Raw genomic sequence first — 22,470 nt, 5'->3', positions numbered from 1 at the left:
GTAACTTTCGATGCGTTGATCGCAGCGTATTGGGACTGCGCCCAATCGATTTCTCTCGCGAAATTACGTCGGAATAGCGCCTGAAAGAATTGATTCCAGCACTTTTCAAAATCGCAAAAATTTTCGCCAAAAATACAAAGGGGTTAACCTTCCTTTTTTTTTTGCCATAAAATTTTCCGTCTCAGAATTAATTCGTATGACGCTTTCCCGACCATTTGGACCCCAAGAAACTCAGAAAACGCAGCGAAAAGAGCGTGGGATCAACAGGAGAGAAATTGAGAAGAAAAATACACCTGCTGAAAAATGTCGAAAATTCAGGTTTTCGTTTTTTGGCTGTAACTTTCGATGCGTTGATCGCAGCGTATTGGGACTGCGCCCAATCGATTTCTCTCGCGAAATTACGTCGGAATAGCGCCTGAAAGAATTGATTCCAGCACTTTTCAAAATCGCAAAAATTTTCGCCAAAAATACAAAGGGGTTAACCTTCCTTTTCTTTTTACCAGAAAATTTTTCGTCTCAGAATTGATTCGTATGACGCTTTTCCGACCATTTGGACCCCAAGAAACTCAGAAAACGCAGCGAAAAGAGCGTGGGATCAACAGGAGAGAAATTGAGAAGAAAAATACACCTGCTGAAAAATGTCGAAAATTCAGGTTTTCGTTTTTTGGCTGTAACTTTCGATGCGTTGATCGCAGCGTATTGGGACTGCGCCCAATCGATTTCTCTCGCGAAATTACGTCGGAATAGCGCCTGAAAGAATTGATTCCAGCACTTTTCAAAATCGCAAAAATTTTCGCCAAAAATACAAAGGGGTTAACCTTCCTTTTTTTTTTACCAAACAATTTTTCGTCTCAGAATTAATTCGTATGACGCTTTTCCGACCATTTGGACCCCAAGGAACTCAGAAAACGCAGCGAAAAGAGCGTGGGATCAACAGGAGAGAAATTGAGAAGAAAAATACACCTGCTGAAAAATGTCGAAAATTCAGGTTTTCGTTTTTTGGCTGTAACTTTCGATGCGTTGATCGCAGCGTATTGGGACTGCGCCCAATCGATTTCTCTCGCGAAATTACGTCGGAATAGCGCCTGAAAGAATTGATTCCAGCACTTTTCAAAATCGCAAAAATTTTCGCCAAAAATACAAAGGGGTTAACCTTCCTTTTTTTTTTGCCATAAAATTTTCCGTCTCAGAATTAATTCGTATGACGCTTTCCCGACCATTTGGACCCCAAGAAACTCAGAAAACGCAGCGAAAAGAGCGTGGGATCAACAGGAGAGAAATTGAGAAGAAAAATACACCTGCTGAAAAATGTCGAAAATTCAGGTTTTCGTTTTTTGGCTGTAACTTTCGATGCGTTGATCGCAGCGTATTGGGACTGCGCCCAATCGATTTCTCTCGCGAAATTACGTCGGAATAGCGCCTGAAAGAATTGATTCCAGCACTTTTCAAAATCGCAAAAATTTTCGCCAAAAATACAAAGGGGTTAACCTTCCTTTTCTTTTTACCAAAAAATTTTTCGTCTCAGAATTGATTCGTATGACGCTTTTCCGACCATTTGGACCCCAAGGAACTCAGAAAACGCAGCGAAAAGAGCGTGGGATCAACAGGAGAGAAATTGAGAAGAAAAATACACCTGCTGAAAAATGTCGAAAATTCAGGTTTTCGTTTTTTGGCTGTAACTTTCGATGCGTTGATCGCAGCGTATTGGGACTGCGCCCAATCGATTTCTCTCGCGAAATTACGTCGGAATAGCGCCTGAAAGAATTGATTCCAGCACTTTTCAAAATCGCAAAAATTTTCGCCAAAAATACAAAGGGGTTAACCTTCCTTTTTTTTTTACCAAACAATTTTTCGTCTCGGAATTGATTCGTATGACGCTTTTCCGACTATTTGGACCCCAAGGAACTCAGAAAACGCAGCGAAAAGAGCGTGGGATCAACAGGAGAGAAATTGAGAAGAAAAATACACCTGCTGAAAAATGTCGAAAATTCAGGTTTTCGTTTTTTGGCTGTAACTTTCGATGCGTTGATCGCAGCGTATTGGGACTGCGCCCAATCGATTTCTCTCGCGAAATTACGTCGGAATAGCGCCTGAAAGAATTGATTCCAGCACTCTTCAAAATCGCAAAAATTTTCGCCAAAAATACAAAGGGGTTAACCTTCCTTTTTTTTTTACCAAAAAATTTTTCGTCTCAGAATTGATTCGTATGACGCTTTTCCGACCATTTGGACCCCAAGGAACTCAGAAAACGCAGCGAAAAGAGCGTGGGATCAACAGGAGAGAAATTGAGAAGAAAAATACACCTGCTGAAAAATGTCGAAAATTCAGGTTTTCGTTTTTTGGCTGTAACTTTCGATGCGTTGATCGCAGCGTATTGGGACTGCGCCCAATCGATTTCTCTCGCGAAATTACGTCGGAATAGCGCCTGAAAGAATTGATTCCAGCACTTTTCAAAATCGCAAAAATTTTCGCCAAAAATACAAAGGGGTTAACCTTCCTTTTCTTTTTACCAAAAAATTTTTCGTCTCAGAATTGATTCGTATGACGCTTTTCCGACCATTTGGACCCCAAGGAACTCAGAAAACGCAGCGAAAAGAGCGTGGGATCAACAGGAGAGAAATTGAGAAGAAAAATACACCTGCTGAAAAATGTCGAAAATTCAGGTTTTCGTTTTTTGGCTGTAACTTTCGATGCGTTGATCGCAGCGTATTGGGACTGCGCCCAATCGATTTCTCTCGCGAAATTACGTCGGAATAGCGCCTGAAAGAATTGATTCCAGCACTTTTCAAAATCGCAAAAATTTTCGCCAAAAATACAAAGGGGTTAACCTTCCTTTTTTTTTTACCAAACAATTTTTCGTCTCGGAATTGATTCGTATGACGCTTTTCCGACTATTTGGACCCCAAGGAACTCAGAAAACGCAGCGAAAAGAGCGTGGGATCAACAGGAGAGAAATTGAGAAGAAAAATACACCTGCTGAAAAATGTCGAAAATTCAGGTTTTCGTTTTTTGGCTGTAACTTTCGATGCGTTGATCGCAGCGTATTGGGACTGCGCCCAATCGATTTCTCTCGCGAAATTACGTCGGAATAGCGCCTGAAAGAATTGATTCCAGCACTCTTCAAAATCGCAAAAATTTTCGCCAAAAATACAAAGGGGTTAACCTTCCTTTTTTTTTTACCAAAAAATTTTTCGTCTCAGAATTGATTCGTATGACGCTTTTCCGACCATTTGGACCCCAAGGAACTCAGAAAACGCAGCGAAAAGAGCGTGGGATCAACAGGAGAGAAATTGAGAAGAAAAATACACCTGCTGAAAAATGTCGAAAATTCAGGTTTTCGTTTTTTGGCTGTAACTTTCGATGCGTTGATCGCAGCGTATTGGGACTGCGCTCAATCGATTTCTCTCGCAAAATTACGCCGGAATAGCGCCTGAAAGAATTGATTCCAGCACTTTTCAAATTCGCAAAAATTTTCGCCAAAAATACAAAGGGGTTAACCTTCCTTTTTTTTTTGCCATAAAATTTTCCGTCTCAGAATTAATTCGTATGACGCTTTCCCGACCATTTGGACCCCAAGGAACTCAGAAAACGCAGCGAAAAGAGCGTGGGATCAACAGGAGAGAAATTGAGAAGAAAAATACACCTGCTGAAAAATGTCGAAAATTCAGGTTTTCGTTTTTTGGACGTAACTTTCGATGCGTTGATCACAGCGTATTGGGACTGCGCCCAATCGATTTTTTTCGCAAAATTACGCCGGAATAGCGCCTGAAAGAATTGATTTCAGCACTTTTCAAAATCGCAAAAATTTTCGCCAAAAATACGAAGGGGTTAACCTTCCTTTTTTTTTTGCCATAAAATTTTCCGTCTCAGAATTAATTCGTATGACGCTTTCCCGACCATTTGGACCCCAAGGAACTCAGAAAACGCAGCGAAAAGAGCGTGGGATCAACAGGAGAGAAATTGAGAAGAAAAATACACCTGCTGAAAAATGTCGAAAATTCAGGTTTTCGTTTTTTGGCTGTAACTTTCGATGCGTTGATCGCAGCGTATTGGGACTGCGCTCAATCGATTTCTCTCGCGAAATTACGTCGGAATAGCGCCTGAAAGAATTGATTCTAGCACTTTTCAAAATCGCAAAAATTTTCGCCAAAAATACAAAGGGGTTAACCTTCCTTTTTTTTTACCAAAAACTTTTCGTCTCAGAATTGATTCGTATGACGCTTTTCCGACCATTTGGACCCCAAGGAACTCAGAAAACGCAGCGAAAAGAGCGTGGGATCAACAGGAGAGAAATTGAGAAGAAAAATACACCTGCTGAAAAATGTCGAAAATTCAGGTTTTCGTTTTTTGGCTGTAACTTTCGATGCGTTGATCGCAGCGTATTGGGACTGCGCCCAATCGATTTCTCTCGCGAAATTACGTCGGAATAGCGCCTGAAAGAATTGATTCCAGCACTTTTCAAAATCGCAAAAATTTTCGCCAAAAATACAAAGGGGTTAACCTTCCTTTTTCTTTTACCAAAAAATTTTTTGTTTCAGAATCGATTTATTCGACGCTCCTCCGACCATTTGGACCCCAAGGAACTCAGAAAACGCAGCGAAAAGAGCGTGGGATCAACAGGAGAGAAATTGAGAAGAAAAATACACCTGCTGAAAAATGTCGAAAATTCAGGTTTTCGTTTTTTGGCTGTAACTTTCGATGCGTTGATCGCAGCGTATTGGGACTGCGCTCAATCGATTTCTCTCGCAAAATTACGCCGGAATAGCGCCTGAAAGAATTGATTCCAGCACTTTTCAAAATCGCAAAAATTTTCGCCAAAAATACAAAGGGGTTAACCTTCCTTTTTTTTTTACCAAAAAATTTTTCGTCTCAGAATTGATTCGTATGACGCTTTTCCGACCATTTGGACCCCAAGGAACTCAGAAAACGCAGCGAAAAGAGCGTGGGATCAACAGGAGAGAAATTGGGAAGAAAAATACACCTGCTGAAAAATGTCGAAAATTCAGGTTTTCGTTTTTTGGCTGTAACTTTCGATGCGTTGATCGCAGCGTATTGGGACTGCGCTCAATCGATTTCTCTCGCAAAATTACGCCGGAATAGCGCCTGAAAGAATTGATTCCAGCACTTTTCAAATTCGCAAAAATTTTCGCCAAAAATACAAAGGGGTTGACCTTCCTTTTTTTTTTGCCATAAAATTTTCCGTCTCAGAATTAATTCGTATGACGCTTTCCCGACCATTTGGACCCCAAGGAACTCAGAAAACGCAGCGAAAAGAGCGTGGGATCAACAGGAGAGAAATTGAGAAGAAAAATACACCTGCTGAAAAATGTCGAAAATTCAGGTTTTCGTTTTTTGGCTGTAACTTTCGATGCGTTGATCGCAGCGTATTGGGACTGCGCTCAATCGATTTCTCTCGCAAAATTACGCCGGAATAGCGCCTGAAAGAATTGATTCCAGCACTTTTCAAAATCGCAAAAATTTTCGCCAAAAATACAAAGGGGTTAACCTTCCTTTTTTTTTACCAAAAAATTTTTCGTCTCAGAATTGATTCGTATGACGCTTTTCCGACCATTTGGACCCCAAGGAACTCAGAAAACGCAGCGAAAAGAGCGTGGGATCAACAGGAGAGAAATTGAGAAGAAAAATACACCTGCTGAAAAATGTCGAAAATTCAGGTTTTCGTTTTTTGGCTGTAACTTTCGACGCGTTGATCGCAGCGTATTGGGACTGCGCCTCATCGATCTCTCTCGCAAAATTACGTCGGAATAGTGTCTGGAAGAATTGATTACAGCACTTTTGAAAATCGCAAAAATTTTTGCCAAAAATACAAAGGGGTTAACCTTCCTTTTTATTTTACCAAAAAATTTTTCGTCTCAGAATTGATTCGTATGACGCTTTTCCGACCATTTGGACCCCAAGGAACTCAGAAAACGCAGCGAAAAGAGCGTGGGATCAACAGGAGAGAAATTGAGAAGAAAAATACACCTGCTGAAAAATGTCGAAAATTCAGGTTTTCGTTTTTTGGCTGTAACTTTCGATGCGTTGATCGCAGCGTATTGGGACTGCGCCCAATCGATTTCTCTCGCGAAATTACGTCGGAATAGCGCCTGAAAGAATTGATTCCAGCACTTTTCAAAATCGCAAAAATTTTCGCCAAAAATACAAAGGGGTTAACCTTCCTTTTTTTTTTGCCATAAAATTTTCCGTCTCAGAATTAATTCGTATGACGCTTTCCCGACCATTTGGACCCCAAGAAACTCAGAAAACGCAGCGAAAAGAGCGTGGGATCAACAGGAGAGAAATTGAGAAGAAAAATACACCTGCTGAAAAATGTCGAAAATTCAGGTTTTCGTTTTTTGGCTGTAACTTTCGATGCGTTGATCGCAGCGTATTGGGACTGCGCCCAATCGATTTCTCTCGCGAAATTACGTCGGAATAGCGCCTGAAAGAATTGATTCCAGCACTTTTCAAAATCGCAAAAATTTTCGCCAAAAATACAAAGGGGTTAACCTTCCTTTTCTTTTTACCAAAAAATTTTTCGTCTCAGAATTGATTCGTATGACGCTTTTCCGACCATTTGGACCCCAAGGAACTCAGAAAACGCAGCGAAAAGAGCGTGGGATCAACAGGAGAGAAATTGAGAAGAAAAATACACCTGCTGAAAAATGTCGAAAATTCAGGTTTTCGTTTTTTGGCTGTAACTTTCGATGCGTTGATCGCAGCGTATTGGGACTGCGCCCAATCGATTTCTCTCGCGAAATTACGTCGGAATAGCGCCTGAAAGAATTGATTCCAGCACTTTTCAAAATCGCAAAAATTTTCGCCAAAAATACAAAGGGGTTAACCTTCCTTTTTTTTTTACCAAACAATTTTTCGTCTCAGAATTGATTCGTATGACGCTTTTCCGACCATTTGGACCCCAAGGAACTCAGAAAACGCAGCGAAAAGAGCGTGGGATCAACAGGAGAGAAATTGAGAAGAAAAATACACCTGCTGAAAAATGTCGAAAATTCAGGTTTTCGTTTTTTGGCTGTAACTTTCGATGCGTTGATCGCAGCGTATTGGGACTGCGCCCAATCGATTTCTCTCGCGAAATTACGTCGGAATAGCGCCTGAAAGAATTGATTCCAGCACTTTTCAAAATCGCAAAAATTTTCGCCAAAAATACAAAGGGGTTAACCTTCCTTTTTTTTTTGCCATAAAATTTTCCGTCTCAGAATTAATTCGTATGACGCTTTCCCGACCATTTGGACCCCAAGAAACTCAGAAAACGCAGCGAAAAGAGCGTGGGATCAACAGGAGAGAAATTGAGAAGAAAAATACACCTGCTGAAAAATGTCGAAAATTCAGGTTTTCGTTTTTTGGCTGTAACTTTCGATGCGTTGATCGCAGCGTATTGGGACTGCGCCCAATCGATTTCTCTCGCGAAATTACGTCGGAATAGCGCCTGAAAGAATTGATTCCAGCACTTTTCAAAATCGCAAAAATTTTCGCCAAAAATACAAAGGGGTTAACCTTCCTTTTCTTTTTACCAAAAAATTTTTCGTCTCAGAATTGATTCGTATGACGCTTTTCCGACCATTTGGACCCCAAGGAACTCAGAAAACGCAGCGAAAAGAGCGTGGGATCAACAGGAGAGAAATTGAGAAGAAAAATACACCTGCTGAAAAATGTCGAAAATTCAGGTTTTCGTTTTTTGGCTGTAACTTTCGATGCGTTGATCGCAGCGTATTGGGACTGCGCCCAATCGATTTCTCTCGCGAAATTACGTCGGAATAGCGCCTGAAAGAATTGATTCCAGCACTTTTCAAAATCGCAAAAATTTTCGCCAAAAATACAAAGGGGTTAACCTTCCTTTTTTTTTTGCCATAAAATTTTCCGTCTCAGAATTAATTCGTATGACGCTTTCCCGACCATTTGGACCCCAAGGAACTCAGAAAACGCAGCGAAAAGAGCGTGGGATCAACAGGAGAGAAATTGAGAAGAAAAATACACCTGCTGAAAAATGTCGAAAATTCAGGTTTTCGTTTTTTGGCTGTAACTTTCGATGCGTTGATCGCAGCGTATTGGGACTGCGCTCAATCGATTTCTCTCGCAAAATTACGCCGGAATAGCGCCTGAAAGAATTGATTCCAGCACTTTTCAAATTCGCAAAAATTTTCGCCAAAAATACAAAGGGGTTAACCTTCCTTTTTTTTTTGCCATAAAATTTTTCGTCTCAGAATTAATTCGTATGACGCTTTCCCGACCATTTGGACCCCGAGGAACTCAGAAAACGCAGCGAAAAGAGCGTGGGATCAACAGGAGAGAAATTGAGAAGAAAAATACACCTGCTGAAAAATGTCGAAAATTCAGGTTTTCGTTTTTTGGCTGTAACTTTCGATGCGTTGATCGCAGCGTATTGGGACTGCGCCCAATCGATTTCTCTCGCGAAATTACGTCGGAATAGCGCCTGAAAGAATTGATTCCAGCACTTTTCAAAATCGCAAAAATTTTCGCCAAAAATACAAAGGGGTTAACCTTCCTTTTTTTTTTACCAAAAAATTTTTCGTCTCAGAATTGATTCGTATGACGCTTTTCCGACCATTTGGACCCCAAGGAACTCAGAAAACGCAGCGAAAAGAGCGTGGGATCAACAGGAGAGAAATTGAGAAGAAAAATACACCTGCTGAAAAATGTCGAAAATTCAGGTTTTCGTTTTTTGGCTGTAACTTTCGATGCGTTGATCGCAGCGTATTGGGACTGCGCTCAATCGATTTCTCTCGCAAAATTACGCCGGAATAGCGCCTGAAAGAATTGATTCCAGCACTTTTCAAATTCGCAAAAATTTTCGCCAAAAATACAAAGGGGTTAACCTTCCTTTTTTTTTTGCCATAAAATTTTCCGTCTCAGAATTAATTCGTATGACGCTTTCCCGACCATTTGGACCCCAAGGAACTCAGAAAACGCAGCGAAAAGAGCGTGGGATCAACAGGAGAGAAATTGAGAAGAAAAATACACCTGCTGAAAAATGTCGAAAATTCAGGTTTTCGTTTTTTGGCTGTAACTTTCGATGCGTTGATCGCAGCGTATTGGGACTGCGCCCAATCGATTTCTTTCGCAAAATTACGCCGGAATAGCGCCTGAAAGAATTGATTCCAGCACTTTTCAAAATCGCAAAAATTTTCGCCAAAAATACAAAGGGGTTAACCTTCCTTTTTTTTTTACCAAAAAATTTTTTGTTTCAGAATCGATTTATTCGACGCTCCTCCGACCATTTGGACCCCAAGGAACTCAGAAAACGCAGCGAAAAGAGCGTGGGATCAACAGGAGAGAAATTGAGAAGAAAAATACACCTGCTGAAAAATGTCGAAAATTCAGGTTTTCGTTTTTTGGCTGTAACTTTCGATGCGTTGATCGCAGCGTATTGGGACTGCGCTCAATCGATTTCTCTCGCAAAATTACGCCGGAATAGCGCCTGAAAGAATTGATTCCAGCACTTTTCAAATTCGCAAAAATTTTCGCCAAAAATACAAAGGGGTTAACCTTCCTTTTTTTTTTGCCATAAAATTTTCCGTCTCAGAATTAATTCGTATGACGCTTTCCCGACCATTTGGACCCCAAGGAACTCAGAAAACGCAGCGAGAAGAGCGTGGGATCAACAGGAGAGAAATTGAGAAGAAAAATACACCTGCTGAAAAATGTCGAAAATTCAGGTTTTCGTTTTTTGGCTGTAACTTTCGATGCGTTGATCGCAGCGTATTGGGACTGCGCCCAATCGATTTCTCTCGCGAAATTACGTCGGAATAGCGCCTGAAAGAATTGATTCTAGCACTTTTCAAAATCGCAAAAATTTTCGCCAAAAATACAAAGGGGTTAACCTTCCTTTTTTTTTACCAAAAACTTTTCGTCTCAGAATTGATTCGTATGACGCTTTTCCGACCATTTGGACCCCAAGGAACTCAGAAAACGCAGCGAAAAGAGCGTGGGATCAACAGGAGAGAAATTGAGAAGAAAAATACACCTGCTGAAAAATGTCGAAAATTCAGGTTTTCGTTTTTTGGCTGTAACTTTCGACGCGTTGATCGCAGCGTATTGGGACTGCGCCTCATCGATCTCTCTCGCAAAATTACGTCGGAATAGTGTCTGGAAGAATTGATTACAGCACTTTTGAAAATCGCAAAAATTTTTGCCAAAAATACAAAGGGGTTAACCTTCCTTTTTATTTTACCAAAAAATTTTTCGTCTCAGAATTGATTCGTATGACGCTTTTCCGACCATTTGGACCCCAAGGAACTTAGAAAACGCAGCGAAAATAGCGTAAGATCAACAGGAGAGATATTGAGAAGAAAAATACACCTGCTGAAAAATGTCGAAAATTCAGGTTTTCGTTTTTTGCCTGTAACTTTCGATGCGTTGATCGCAGCGTATTGCGACTGCGCCCAATCGATTTTTCTCGCAAAATTACGTCGGAATAGCGCCTGAAAGAATTGATTCCAGCACTTTTCAAAATCGCAAAAATTTTCGCCAAAAATACAAAGGGTTAACCTTCCTTTTTTTTTTACCAAAAAATTTTTCGTCTCAGAATTGATTCGTATGACGCTTTTCCGACCATTTGGACCCCAAGGAACTCAGAAAACGCAGCGAAAAGAGCGTGGGATCAACAGGAGAGAATTTGAGAAGAAAAATACACCTGCTGAAAAGTGTCGAAATTTCAGGTTTTCGTTTTTTGGCTGTAACTTCCGATGCGTTGATCGCAGCGTATTGGGACTTTGCCCAATCGATTTCTCACGCAAAATTACGTCGGAATAGTGCCAGAGAGAATTTATTCCATTACTTTTCAAAATCACCAAATTTTCGCACAAAAATGCTAAGGGGTTAGCCTCACTTTTTCTTTGATTATGGAGCCGAAAGTTTTTGATCCCAGATTCGATTCGATTGACCCTTACCTGACTAATTGGACCCTCAGGAACTCAAAAAACGCAGCAAAAAGAGCGTAGGACCAACAGGAGAGAAACGGCGAGCGAAAAAGCACCTGCTGAAAAATGTCGAAATTTCAGGTTTTCGTTTTTTGGCTGTAACTTCCGATGCGTTGATCGCAGCGTATTGGGACTTCGCCCAATCGATTTTTCACGCAAAATTACGTCGGAATAGTGCCAGAGAGAATTTATTCCATTACTTTTCAAAATTATCAAATTTTCGCACAAAAATACTAAGGGGTTAGCCTTACTTTTTCTTTGATTATGGAGCCGAAAGTTTTTGTTCCCAGACTCGATTCGAATGACCCTTACCTGACTAATTGGACCCTCAGGAACTCAAAAAAACGCAACGAAAAGAGCGTAGGACCATCAGGAGAGAACCGGCGAGCGAAAAAGCACCTGCTGAAAAATGTCGATCACACAGGATCTCGTTTTTTGGCTGTAACTTTATATGCGTTGATCGCAGCGTATTGGGACTGCGCCTAATCAATTTATTCCGACACTTTTTAAAATCGCGAAAATTTCCGCTGAGAATACAAAGGGGTTAGCCTCATCATTGAATGTAGAATATAAAGACAGTTGCCCTGATGGGCTCTGATGTGACAACCGAAAATTGCTCCGTGAGATGTTCCAGTGGTAGAGTTGAGAACTTATTACAGGACATCAGAGAGTTCCTGATTTCGACACGATGCTAGCTGCATTCACTTTTTGAGTAACACAGTCTTTGCTATGATAAGCTCAAGCCAGTACTTGGCCTGAGTGTACTTACCGACTTGTCGGCGGTACAAGAAATTAATAATGAAAATAAGTATCTTCTAAAATGTGTAGCAAAACAGTGATTCAATGAAAGTTAGGTACCCGAGAGAAGGATGTATACATAGATCATGAATAAAAATAGATCACGTGTAATTAAGATGCAGAGACCAAAAAGTATAAATGTATACGTGGTCCATGTACGACATTGATATATATGATTCATTCATGATTAATACGTGATGCATACTATAAATTTTATAATTTTCTAGGATACATACTAGATTATCTACTATAATCGGCTATAGTATGACAATAAATGAATTGTCCGTTTCGATATGGGATTCAATTCGACACGCAGTCTATATATTCCATAACATTGATATTCAGAATCAGGAGTAGGAATAGAAGTGGGATCAGGAGTAGGAGTAGGAATAGAAGTAAGATCAGGAGTAGGTTCAAGAGTGAGAGTAGGAATAGGAGTAGGATCAGGAGTTGGAGTAAGATCGTAGTAGAAGTAGGATCAGGAGTAGGAGTAGGAGTAGGAGTAGAAGTATAGGTGGAGGGTAGGGGCGGGAAGGGTATGGTAGGGTAGGGTATGATAGCGGCAGGGGAGGGTAGGGTAGGGGGTAGGGTATAGTAGGGTAGGGGGTAGGGTAGGTGTTGAGTAGGGTAGGGTAGGGTAGTCTCCTTCTACTGTCACGTGCGGAGCGGTCTCGCATGCGACGACTTAACCCTCTAGGTGTTCGTAGAGGTTTATATTTTTTTGGTGGGTCGGGAGGTGATCGTCCTCTACAGGGCATTCCCGGGAATAGGATTGGAGGATTTGATATTTATGGTTTTAGAAACCTTTATGATAAACCTTAAAATGAAGGAAAAGCAAGAGAAAATTCGAGACAAGGAAGCTTACAATATGTTCTTAATCTAGTTGTTTCCACTCATTCAACTACTCACTTTTCGGTGGTTACAGTCCGAATGGCTCACGCTCTCACACGATTATACTCAATAGTAACACTCACATACGCTTATCACTACACTTCTCTAAGCAGTTCGTGGCTCGAGGTTCAACACTTATTACTACCTTCAAAGACTGACGCCGCGACGCAAGATGCTTTGGAATACCGCTTGTAGAATTAGAGGTGTTCTCGCTCTAATCGTCGGTGATTCTAAGTCTGATACTCTTCACACAGCAGCTCTGAAGGAGCCCGGGTTCCGTAGATGTCGTTCTCAGCTGTCTCTAACGGGGACTGACTTCGCTCGCTCGTCCGACACCCCTTGGAGCGTGGCTCGCCTCGCGACGGTCATCCTCGAAGCGCGTGATCTCGCGACCGCCTCATCCCGGTGTTGATTACACCCGGGATCTGGCGGCCGCAGAGACGCTGACGTTGCTGTCCGTCAACTACGCCGTTGCGCTCGGTTATGCCACGAACTGTTTTGTAATGAATATTTTATATAGATTAACTAATATATTTAAGCTATGCTTCCTTGTCTCTAAAGATATTAATAACTGACATGATTTATGATATTTGGTGTAAATATGCGGCGCTCGTGACACTACTACTTCTACTCCTACTCCTACTCCTGATTCTACTCCTACTTCTGCTCTTGATCCTACTCCTATTCCTGATCCTACTCCTAATTCTACTCCTACTCGTTCTCCTACTCCAACTCCGACGATTTCCACTACTTCTGCTTCTACTCCTATTTCTACAGCCATCCCTGGTCCTGATCCTGATCCTACTCGTATTCCTACTCCTGATCCTAGTACCACTCCTACTTCTGATCCTACTCCTTATCCTACTCGTGATCCTTCCCCTGATCCTACTCCTGATCCTACTCCTACTACTCCCACTACTTCTACTTCTACTCCTATTTCTACACCCATCCCTGATCCTACTCCTAATCCTACTCCTGATCCTACTCCCGATCCTACTACCAGTCCGACTTCTGATCCTACTCCTGATCCTACTCGTGATCCTTCTCCTGATCCTACTTCTGATCCTACTCGTGATCCTACTCCTGATCCCACTCCCACTCCTACATCTGATCCTACTTCCACTTCTACTTCTGTTCTTACTCCTAATCCTACTCCCACTCCTACTTCTGATCCTACTCCTGATCCTACTACTCCTACTCTATTAAATATTATATAAATTTTATACTCACAGTACACAAATCCTCGTCATCCTCGTCCTCCTTTTCTAAGTCCTCTTCCTCGTCCACCTCGATCACCTTCAACCACCACCAACCACCTCCAACGACCACTGCTAACCACCTCGGATTATATCTCGAATACTAATTAATATTTTCAGGATTAGAACACATCAAAAAAATTGTGTAAGGATTTACATAATTTTGTAAGTGACACATTTTAGCAAGAAGATTATGAGAAAATTATAGAAATTTCACTAGCGCATTGAGAGCTACTGAATTCAGGCTTGCGCGAAAAATGGATTGAAATAATTTATTGTAAACATGACAAGTTTGAAATAGATAATAGAAATAGAAATAGAAATTTTAGATAGAATATAATTAGAATTGCCATTAACTATTATAAAAATGTTATACGCACCGTATAGACATCCTTGTCCTCCACGTCCACCTTATACTCCTCGCCTTCCTCGTCCACCTCGATCACACGCAACCACCCCTAACCACCTCCGACCACCTTCAACCATCGCCAACCACCTTGAACGACGCTAACCACCTCGTGTTATACCTCGAATACTAATAAATATTTCCAGTATTAGAACACATCAAAAATATTGTGTAAGGATTAATATAATCAATTAATTAATTAATAATATAATGAATTTCGTTAACACGTTTATAGGTACTGAATTCCTGCTTGCGCGAAAAATGAATTGAAATAATTCATTGTAAACATGACAAGTTTAAAGAATTTTGGAATGAATATAATTACAATCGGCATTAAATATCATAAAAATTTTTCACTCACCGAGCACAAAGCCTCGTCCTCCTCGTCTACCTTGTTCTCCTCGTCTTCCTCGTCCTCCTCCTCGTCCACCTTCAACCACCTCCAACAACCATCGATACCCACCTCCGGTTACACCTTGAATAGTAATAAATATTTACAGTATAAGGACACATCAAAAATATTCTGTAAGGATTAATGTAATCGATTAATTAATTAATAATATAGTGAATTTCATTAGCACGTTTATAGCTACTGAATTTCTGCTTGCGCGAAAAATGAATTGAAATAACCCGTGCAGAAATTTAATTCCGGTGCTGCCTAGCACCTGGCTAGTTTTCCATGAATCTGGCTTGGCAATGGCTAGGTCAGCTGGGCTGAGCCAGTCCTGGCGTGTAACACATTTCTACGCAGTGCCTAGCCAGAAGGTCTGACTAGGGTCTAACCAGTAAAGTTAATAGGGTCTAGCCAGAATCCTTGCAAGTAGCTATTCATATAATTATCGGAAAAAAGGATAAAGGATAAATTCTAGAATGAATATTTCGCAACGTATGAAAGTTCTATTCATTTATATTATTATATTATTATTTTCTTCAATACATCATATCAGTCAGCAGTAAAGTACGTAGGATTTTTTTTTTTAAACATGTAAGTGAAAAATATGTTAGTAGTGAATTTCTTTTTTTTTTAATACATCACTAAATAGAAAATACGTAAGTAACACATATTTTTTTTATTTTTCAAACCCATCAGTGAGTAGAAAAGTACGTAAATAATGACTTTTTTTTTAATACTTTTTTTTTAATCAGTAAGCACAAAAGTACACAACTATTTTGGGAAGTTTTCGAATACGTTACTAAGAAGATTTGTCTGTGGATTTACGAGACAACGATTCCATGCTGGTGCCGCTGCAATGTACATTGACACAAACTGATTGGACTGCAGCGATTGTAGTACTCTTTGCAGCTTTTTTCTTTAGTCGAGATTTACGATGCCCATCCCAATCGACGGCATTACTCAGGCAGTTACCGAGTTCTCGATAAACACTCTTTTCAGTTACATGTGTCATTGATCCCTGCGCTCCCTCTTTGTATTTCAACAAAAGCACATCTGGAAGAAAAGACTTTAGTTAAAAAAAACTAAACAACCCTGCTTTCTTTTTCTTCTAAAAGAGCAAATCGTGGTGGAAAGTCTATTAGTTTGTAAAGTTGGTGTCATCAATTTCAAAATTGCTTTAAGTCTTCACGATGATAGGTCTTACCTAGACTGAATCCAACTATACCTACAAGGCGAAGTGTGACATACCCTGAATTGTACTGTAATTTACTTCAAAAACGAAAAGCAGGCAGTTGTCTTTTCTCTTTTTAAAATGGGAAAAACCTTTTGGCATACCTATACGGATTCTTCGAAGATGAGTGAACAAAAATCTATCAGGTATGATTTAACGATTGAGGTTAACGATAATTGTGTTACCCAGCAATATTCCACAAAGTTGTGTCTCTTTGAAAATGCGTTTATCCATGCCAGCCTTCACTGCGTTGAAATTCAAGGCCACATCCCGTGAAATATTTTTTTTCAATAATGCCGTCACATTTTTTGGTAAGGTTGCATTGTGGTCGAAAACGAAATGCAATGTACTAGTCTATAGAGAGATTGAAGCAATGAGTGAGATATTGTATAAGTGACAATACAAATTCAGTATCCAAATTTTTTTACTCACGAATTCTTTACGAAATTTTTTGTCAGCTTTTAATTTCTCGTCGAATGCGTCAAAGTCCTTCAAAGTCGTTACAGGCAGGTTCAGATCATATTGTGTCGTAAAACTTTGGACATTTGCCCCATGAGCATCCATCGCTAAGGCCGATTTTTCAACGATGGCCTTGAGTTTGTCGATGGCTTTGGTTAGCATTTGAACATCGTATCTCAGTCCGCTAAGGATATCACAATCTCTCTGATTCAGTTCAGAGCTATTTTCTTTAGGCACATTTTTTGTGGATTTTGACACTTCACGTGATGATCTTTTGCTCAGTTTTCGTTCAATTTCTAGAACAAAATTTTGATGTAAAAAAATTAATTATAATGATGTATTATTCGACGAGGTTCTTGGTGTTTCTAGAAATTATTCATATCAAATTAGGTTCCAGAAATGTCGAAAAACGGCAATTGAATTAAACAATTTAAATAGTTTTTGTACACACCTTGAACGTGGTTTTTGCCGGTAGAGGAAGCATGTTCTTGTTTTGATTTTTGCTTCGGTTTTTTTCTGGGTTTGATCACATTGCTGTTTTCATCAGCTGTTGACTCATTGTCAGTTTCTGTCATATTTTTAAGTTTTGTATTTTTTTTCTTGGCCTTGATGCTGTTAATACAAGGAATTGGGTCAGATGTTTCAAAGGATGCTGTAACAATATATCCGCACTTCTGATTTTGCACAAGAGTGAAAATTTTGAGGGCCCTATCGAAGAAGCGAAAATTGCGCCGCCATTTTGGTCACCCAAGTGTCTAATTTATACATGTATAATATATATATTGTATATATTATATTTACAGTCTACATTTGATGCATAATCGTCATTCCTGGAGGTGTTAATGGGTTGCACTTGCATCAACTTTTCAGCAATTGCTTTATCGCCTTTGACTTTGATTCTCTGATATGCTTTTTTAGCTGCCTCTGATTTTTTTTCTGGTAACGTTCCATCCTCTGTGTATACAAATTTCTTGTCTGCTAATACTTTGAGACGTTTCATTGCATCATCATAAGTTGCTAGAAGAAGAAAAAATATAACAGAAATTTTTAACCTTCCATTATTTACAAGAAATGTTGCTCTCAGCTGAACTTTTTGATGCTATACAAATTATTTGGCAGTGAAAAATAAATTTTGATAATTTTAACTTTTTATTGCTCGTCTTCACATGTACACGATTCAAAATTGATGTGTTAAAAAGCTCAATGTATATTTGATCGGTATACGTCTAGATCTGAGATCAGAAGACACGAAATCAATCATGTGCTTGTGTTATTCGTTGCCACAACCCACAAAAATATATGAATTTTTGCAAAGCCGGCTTCTACAATATTGACTCTGTTAAAAGTTTCAGACGTAGACTATGTGACGGCTACACAGTGCAAGCTTGTGAGCTTCGGATGACCCTCAGAACCCAAGATTTTCATATCTTCTGATTTCAGCTCCGTCGACATATAACTGGGTTTACTTATAACTCTCTGAGAGCAGTGACTTTAAATACTGATCGAATCTTATGGCGTTATAGTGAGACTATACAGACGAACCTTTGTGATATGAACTGAATACGTCATCTTTTCAAAATTTAACAGTTATTCCCCTTTGATGATTATTTCCGAACAATATACAAATCTAATAGAAAACGCAACAGATCATTTACTTACTCGCATGTCCCTTGAGTGTTATTGGGTAGACAGGCCAAGATTCTTGTAGAGGGCTTTGTTCTTTGACGAGCCAACACAAAAGTTCAGAGTCCTCTACTGAATACGGAGGTGGCATGAATTTGCATTGGCATCTGCCAGTCGATGGGTTATAGGAAATCCAAGTCGATGGTACGCATTCTATCGTGCCTCGTTTTTGTTTTCTATTAGGTGGATCGAATTCGACTAATTGAAAAGCCTTGATGGCCTCTTCTGCCTCTTTATCATCTCCCATTATATGCTTAAAATACGAAGAGGGATTCTGTTCATAATATAAAGGCGTCTGTTATATGTATATATGCGCTGTTACAGGTTTAGTAAGATTAGGTTAGGTTAGGGTAGAGTACGCACGTGTCATATTTATATAAATAGTTTCTTATTGTGTCGTAATAAATATAAATGTCTGTACTTGAATATTCAAGGACAACTTACGAAGAATAGTCGATGGCACAGGTAGCTGTTATAAAAAATGATAAGCGATGCAATGTAAGGTTAGCACGTGGGATAACACGTTCAGCGAGCCGTTCGGTATTTGCGCAGCACGTTTTGTGTTTTGTACACTTTTGATCACTTCTCACTTCGTAAAGTTCAAAACAGCTTGCTTTCGTAATAATTTTAATGAACCACTTACAAAAAAATTCCAGCTTTTTCAAATGATTGCAATTTTCGTGAAAGAAAAATCCAGGCACTTCTAGGCTTTTAGGACGCTGTACACAACACGTGCCGGAACGACGATAGTCAACAAGTCGCCACTATCGACATGTCGCCACAGTCACGCGCGTTATTTAAATATCGAGACACATCAGAAACGTCCTCGTCAAAAATAATTCCAGTGTCGGCAATTGATTGACGGTCTTCCCATACTCAAACGAATAATATTGATACATGTATTATACATATATAATATATATGTATATTTATACATATATTATTCGTGAAAATAAGCTTGCGCATTACACCTTGTGACACTCGCCCTGAAATTAAATAGGGATAATAGTACATTTCTAAACAAGTATGGATAAGGCTTTTTGACGAGACGTGAGGTTTACGGCGCGAGCCGAAGGCGAGTGCTTGTAACACGCATGTCAAAAAACCTTATCCATACGAGTTTCGAGTTGTACTTTTCATCACTAGAGCCACGAAATCACGACGAAGTCGCGTTGGTCGAGATTTTGAGGTTAGAGTACTGAAAAATATTATTTATTGTTAAAATATAAAAAGATATCCAGCTACTTTTTTCGGATTAATACAAGTATATACGTAACATTACACTGTATACCACGTTTCAACCGACCTGTGTTAAATTAATGTAATAGAGATATTCCATATGTTTTCTCTCTTCCAGGCAAACGTAATATTATCATTTTGCGTTTGATTTGATCAATAGGGCACGTAATTGTAGTTGCAGATGATCTGTCTTCAAGCACCCATTCTTCCAGCACTCTCGAATCACACGGATACATATACAGCGACTCTTTGATTTTCCATTTTTTTCCAATAATTGTCACGTCTTCTAGATTGTCATCAGGGTACGACATAAGATTTATTTCGAGAATAGTGCCATTTTTAAGAAGAACTACATTATCGGGAGCCTTGACCGAAAGTATATATTTCCCTTTGAATTTCAGTTTCGATATCGCTTTGTGATTCATCCTACAATTTGGGATATCACTATTCTCCTTGAGTATCTCTACATACTGGGGTAGAGTTGCTTTATGATTTTTTATCGAAAATTTCTCATTCAAGCGGCGACAGATTTGAGCCAATGGTCGATTTGGCGAATGGACTAACTTTTTTATGTGACCGAGTGCATTTTCAAAAGGAAATGTAGTTATCTTTGTAAGGGAGCACTTCATGTTCTTAGCATCATCGGCCATATGAATTAAGTTATGAAGGTTCATGATTTGCGAATCTGGGCCATAATATTGGCGCATAACTAAGAAAAAACTTCTGAGATACTTCTTTGCAAACCTGTTGTACCTGAGGGCTAGATCTTCGCAGCATAAAATTCTGCATGCCGCATGAAATAATAAAAAATGTTTATATAGTCTATTGTTCAAAATACCCTTCAAGACTACAACTCCACAATATAATAGAAAAAATCTAAACTCGGTGGCCTTCCACTTTGCTATAAACGCTACGGACCGTGGTTTACGTTGAAATTCAGAAGTTACCAGAATTTTTAAATACTCCATTCTGCGAGACAGTTCGATTCGACTTCTGCGGCCTAGTCTGAGATGGAGATTGCCTAAAAGCCAAAAGTCTTTCAAAAGTTTCTTCATCACACCATGACAAGCTAAGTGCAAGAAATCGAGAATAAATAACAAGACCAAGTTTACTGCAGGTCTTAAACGTAGCAATGGCGAAACACTATTGTGATGCTCTCGCTGCCTTTGTCTATTAAAGTCCTCAGCACTTCGTTCAGGACAATCCGCATCAGGAAATACAGTAGATCTGCCAGGTCTGCATCCTCTCACGGTACACCTTTCACACGCATAATATCCAGTATGACCCTTAACACATTTGAGGAAAGACCTAGCTGGCGTATCACATATGAAACTTTGAATTTTTACTTGAAACAGTCTGCCATTAATGTCAATACCATTCGCTGATAGTTGGTTCATTTCCTCAATGAACTCATCCAAGAACTCATCAACTCTTTTTGGTTTTGTAGAACCTGCGTATATAGCTACAGGCACCGGCTCGTATATGTCTGGTTCGTGGACAACTTTACACAAAATGGGCCACAGTTGAGTGTTACTTGATTTAAAGAGAGGCAGTCCGTCGACATTAACTTGGATCAAAATTTCATTACCTATGTGCACTTCTTCATTGACACAGGCTCGAAGCCTTTCAGCAATACCAAAGTACACGAATTGTCCCATATTTCCATCATAATCTTCCATGTCTTGTATATCATAGGCCACTGCCGATGTACGTAGAAATGTTTTTGCTGTCTTTGGAAGTTCAGGCAGCAATCTTCTCCTCAAAATCACCAAAAGCCCATCCAATTGAGAATGACTAAGGTGTTCTTTTATTGCCCATTTTCGAATTTCCTCAGCTTCATTTCGTTCATTCAAACTATCGTCAGTCGCTTCATTTATAGATGAGCCGATATCACTGTTTTCATCAATGACACTGGCTGATGATACACTTTCTTCGTGGTCTATCTGAGAACCGTCACCTGAGTCACCATTCTCTTCGTCGATCTCACTTTGGCTATGTTCAAGTAATTGTTCAGAAATACCACCCTCGGATACATCTTCTTCAGACCTATTACTATTTTCTTGATCACTGACACCTGCAATTCATACTTGCTTTATAACAACTGAAATTTTATTTCACTTATAGGTTGATGCTTATATTACACACATTCAGTTTCGGAGTTGATGTCAGAGTCACTGTCATCATTTAGCGGATGGTTCTGTGGCACAATAGTGTTTTGATGAACGAAACGATGCCTTCGCACACGGTCGCGTGTTCGTCGTCGTTTTTCAATTATGTTATTCATTATGCTGAAATAGATAGACAATAAAACATAAAAATGATAGGATAGAAATTTTTAGGTTATGTTACCTTCAAAACATATTTACTATGGTATTCTACATTCCCATTACGAAGATAAAGAAAATCAACTCACAAATATCACAGTGGACGTCTGAAGTAAACTTTAAAAATTATAAGTTGGAGTACTGATAAATAATGGTAAACACCGGTAATAAGTTTTCATCAGCGAACAACGACCAGTTTCTGGACAGTGTTGGCTAGGGAACGCGGAATTGGGCCGAACTCGCCAATGCCGAGGCAGGGCCTGTACAGGTTGCGCTAGCCAGTAAATCACTACGAGGTGCTAGAGAGTAGCCTGGCTTTCCAGTTCAAATTTCTGCACGGGAATTCATTGTAAACATGACAAGTTTAAAGGATTTTGGAATAAATATAATTACAATCGCGATTAAATATTATAAAAATATTAAACTCTGCGTCCACAAATCCTCGTTCTCCTCGTCTACTTCGTCCTCCTTCTCCTCATCCACCTCGATCACCCTCAACCATCCCTAACCACCTTCAACGACCACCACTAACCACCTTGGGTTACGAGTATACCTCGAATGTTGATAAATATTTACAGTAAAAATTAGCACACGTCAAAAATATTGTGCGAGGATCAATATCATTTTTTTATTGACACAATTTACCAAGAAGAATTTGAGAAAATTATAAAAAATCATACAGAAATCTAATTAGCGCATTGATAGCTACTGAATGTAGGCTTGCGCGAAAAGTGGATTGAAACAATTCATTATAAACATGACAAGTTCAAAAAATTTCAGATAGAATATAATCACAATTGTCATTAAACATTATGAAAATGAAATACTCAC

General features: G+C 39.5%; 2 protein-coding genes and 1 long non-coding RNA gene across 8 annotated transcripts; all 3 read right to left on the bottom strand.

Annotated features, from left to right (window-relative positions):
- Positions 1–12,671: 12,671 nt before the first annotated feature.
- On the bottom strand, positions 12,672–14,413 carry LOC138191029 (uncharacterized). The gene is made up of 3 exons (XR_011177267.1): positions 14,284–14,413; positions 13,878–14,006; positions 12,672–13,140 (listed from the first exon to the last, which is right to left on the bottom strand). It is a non-coding gene; the product is annotated as an uncharacterized lncRNA (long non-coding RNA).
- Positions 14,414–15,235: 822 nt separating this feature from the next.
- Positions 15,236–18,848, bottom strand: LOC124219366 (uncharacterized). Of its 4 annotated transcripts, none has more exons than XM_046626823.2 (7): positions 18,720–18,848; positions 18,053–18,350; positions 17,195–17,410; positions 16,845–17,045; positions 16,367–16,689; positions 16,120–16,288; positions 15,236–15,756 (listed from the first exon to the last, which is right to left on the bottom strand). In XM_046626823.2, the coding sequence occupies exons 2-7, from the start codon at positions 18,321–18,323 to the stop codon at positions 15,503–15,505; spliced, it is 1,434 nt and encodes a 477-aa protein (XP_046482779.1). In that variant the 5' UTR covers positions 18,324–18,350; positions 18,720–18,848; the 3' UTR covers positions 15,236–15,502. The 4 variants fall into 4 exon arrangements, with proteins under 4 accessions (XP_046482779.1, XP_046482778.1, XP_046482777.1 ...); XM_046626822.2 differs by lacking the exon at positions 18,720–18,848 and adding an exon at positions 18,521–18,660 and having other exon boundaries at positions 18,053–18,329; XM_046626821.2 differs by lacking the exon at positions 18,720–18,848 and adding an exon at positions 18,521–18,659.
- A 148-nt stretch (positions 18,849–18,996) lies between these two features.
- Positions 18,997–21,878, bottom strand: LOC124219365 (uncharacterized). Of its 3 annotated transcripts, XM_046626819.2 has the most exons (5): positions 21,729–21,877; positions 21,461–21,603; positions 20,904–21,389; positions 19,383–20,816; positions 18,997–19,062 (listed from the first exon to the last, which is right to left on the bottom strand). In XM_046626819.2, the coding sequence occupies exons 2-4, from the start codon at positions 21,597–21,599 to the stop codon at positions 19,393–19,395; spliced, it is 2,049 nt and encodes a 682-aa protein (XP_046482775.1). In that variant the 5' UTR covers positions 21,600–21,603; positions 21,729–21,877; the 3' UTR covers positions 18,997–19,062; positions 19,383–19,392. The 3 variants fall into 3 exon arrangements, with proteins under 3 accessions (XP_046482775.1, XP_046482772.1, XP_046482776.1); XM_046626816.2 differs by having other exon boundaries at positions 19,383–21,389; XM_046626820.2 differs by lacking the exon at positions 18,997–19,062 and having other exon boundaries at positions 20,534–20,601; positions 20,691–21,389; positions 21,729–21,878.
- Positions 21,879–22,470: the final 592 nt, after the last annotated feature.

Source organism: Neodiprion pinetum, chromosome 5 (assembly GCF_021155775.2).
Source record: "Neodiprion pinetum isolate iyNeoPine1 chromosome 5, iyNeoPine1.2, whole genome shotgun sequence".
Classification (NCBI taxonomy): domain Eukaryota; kingdom Metazoa; phylum Arthropoda; class Insecta; order Hymenoptera; family Diprionidae; genus Neodiprion; species Neodiprion pinetum.
Note: the sequence above shows the minus strand (reverse complement) of the source record. Positions and strands in the feature narration are given on the sequence as shown.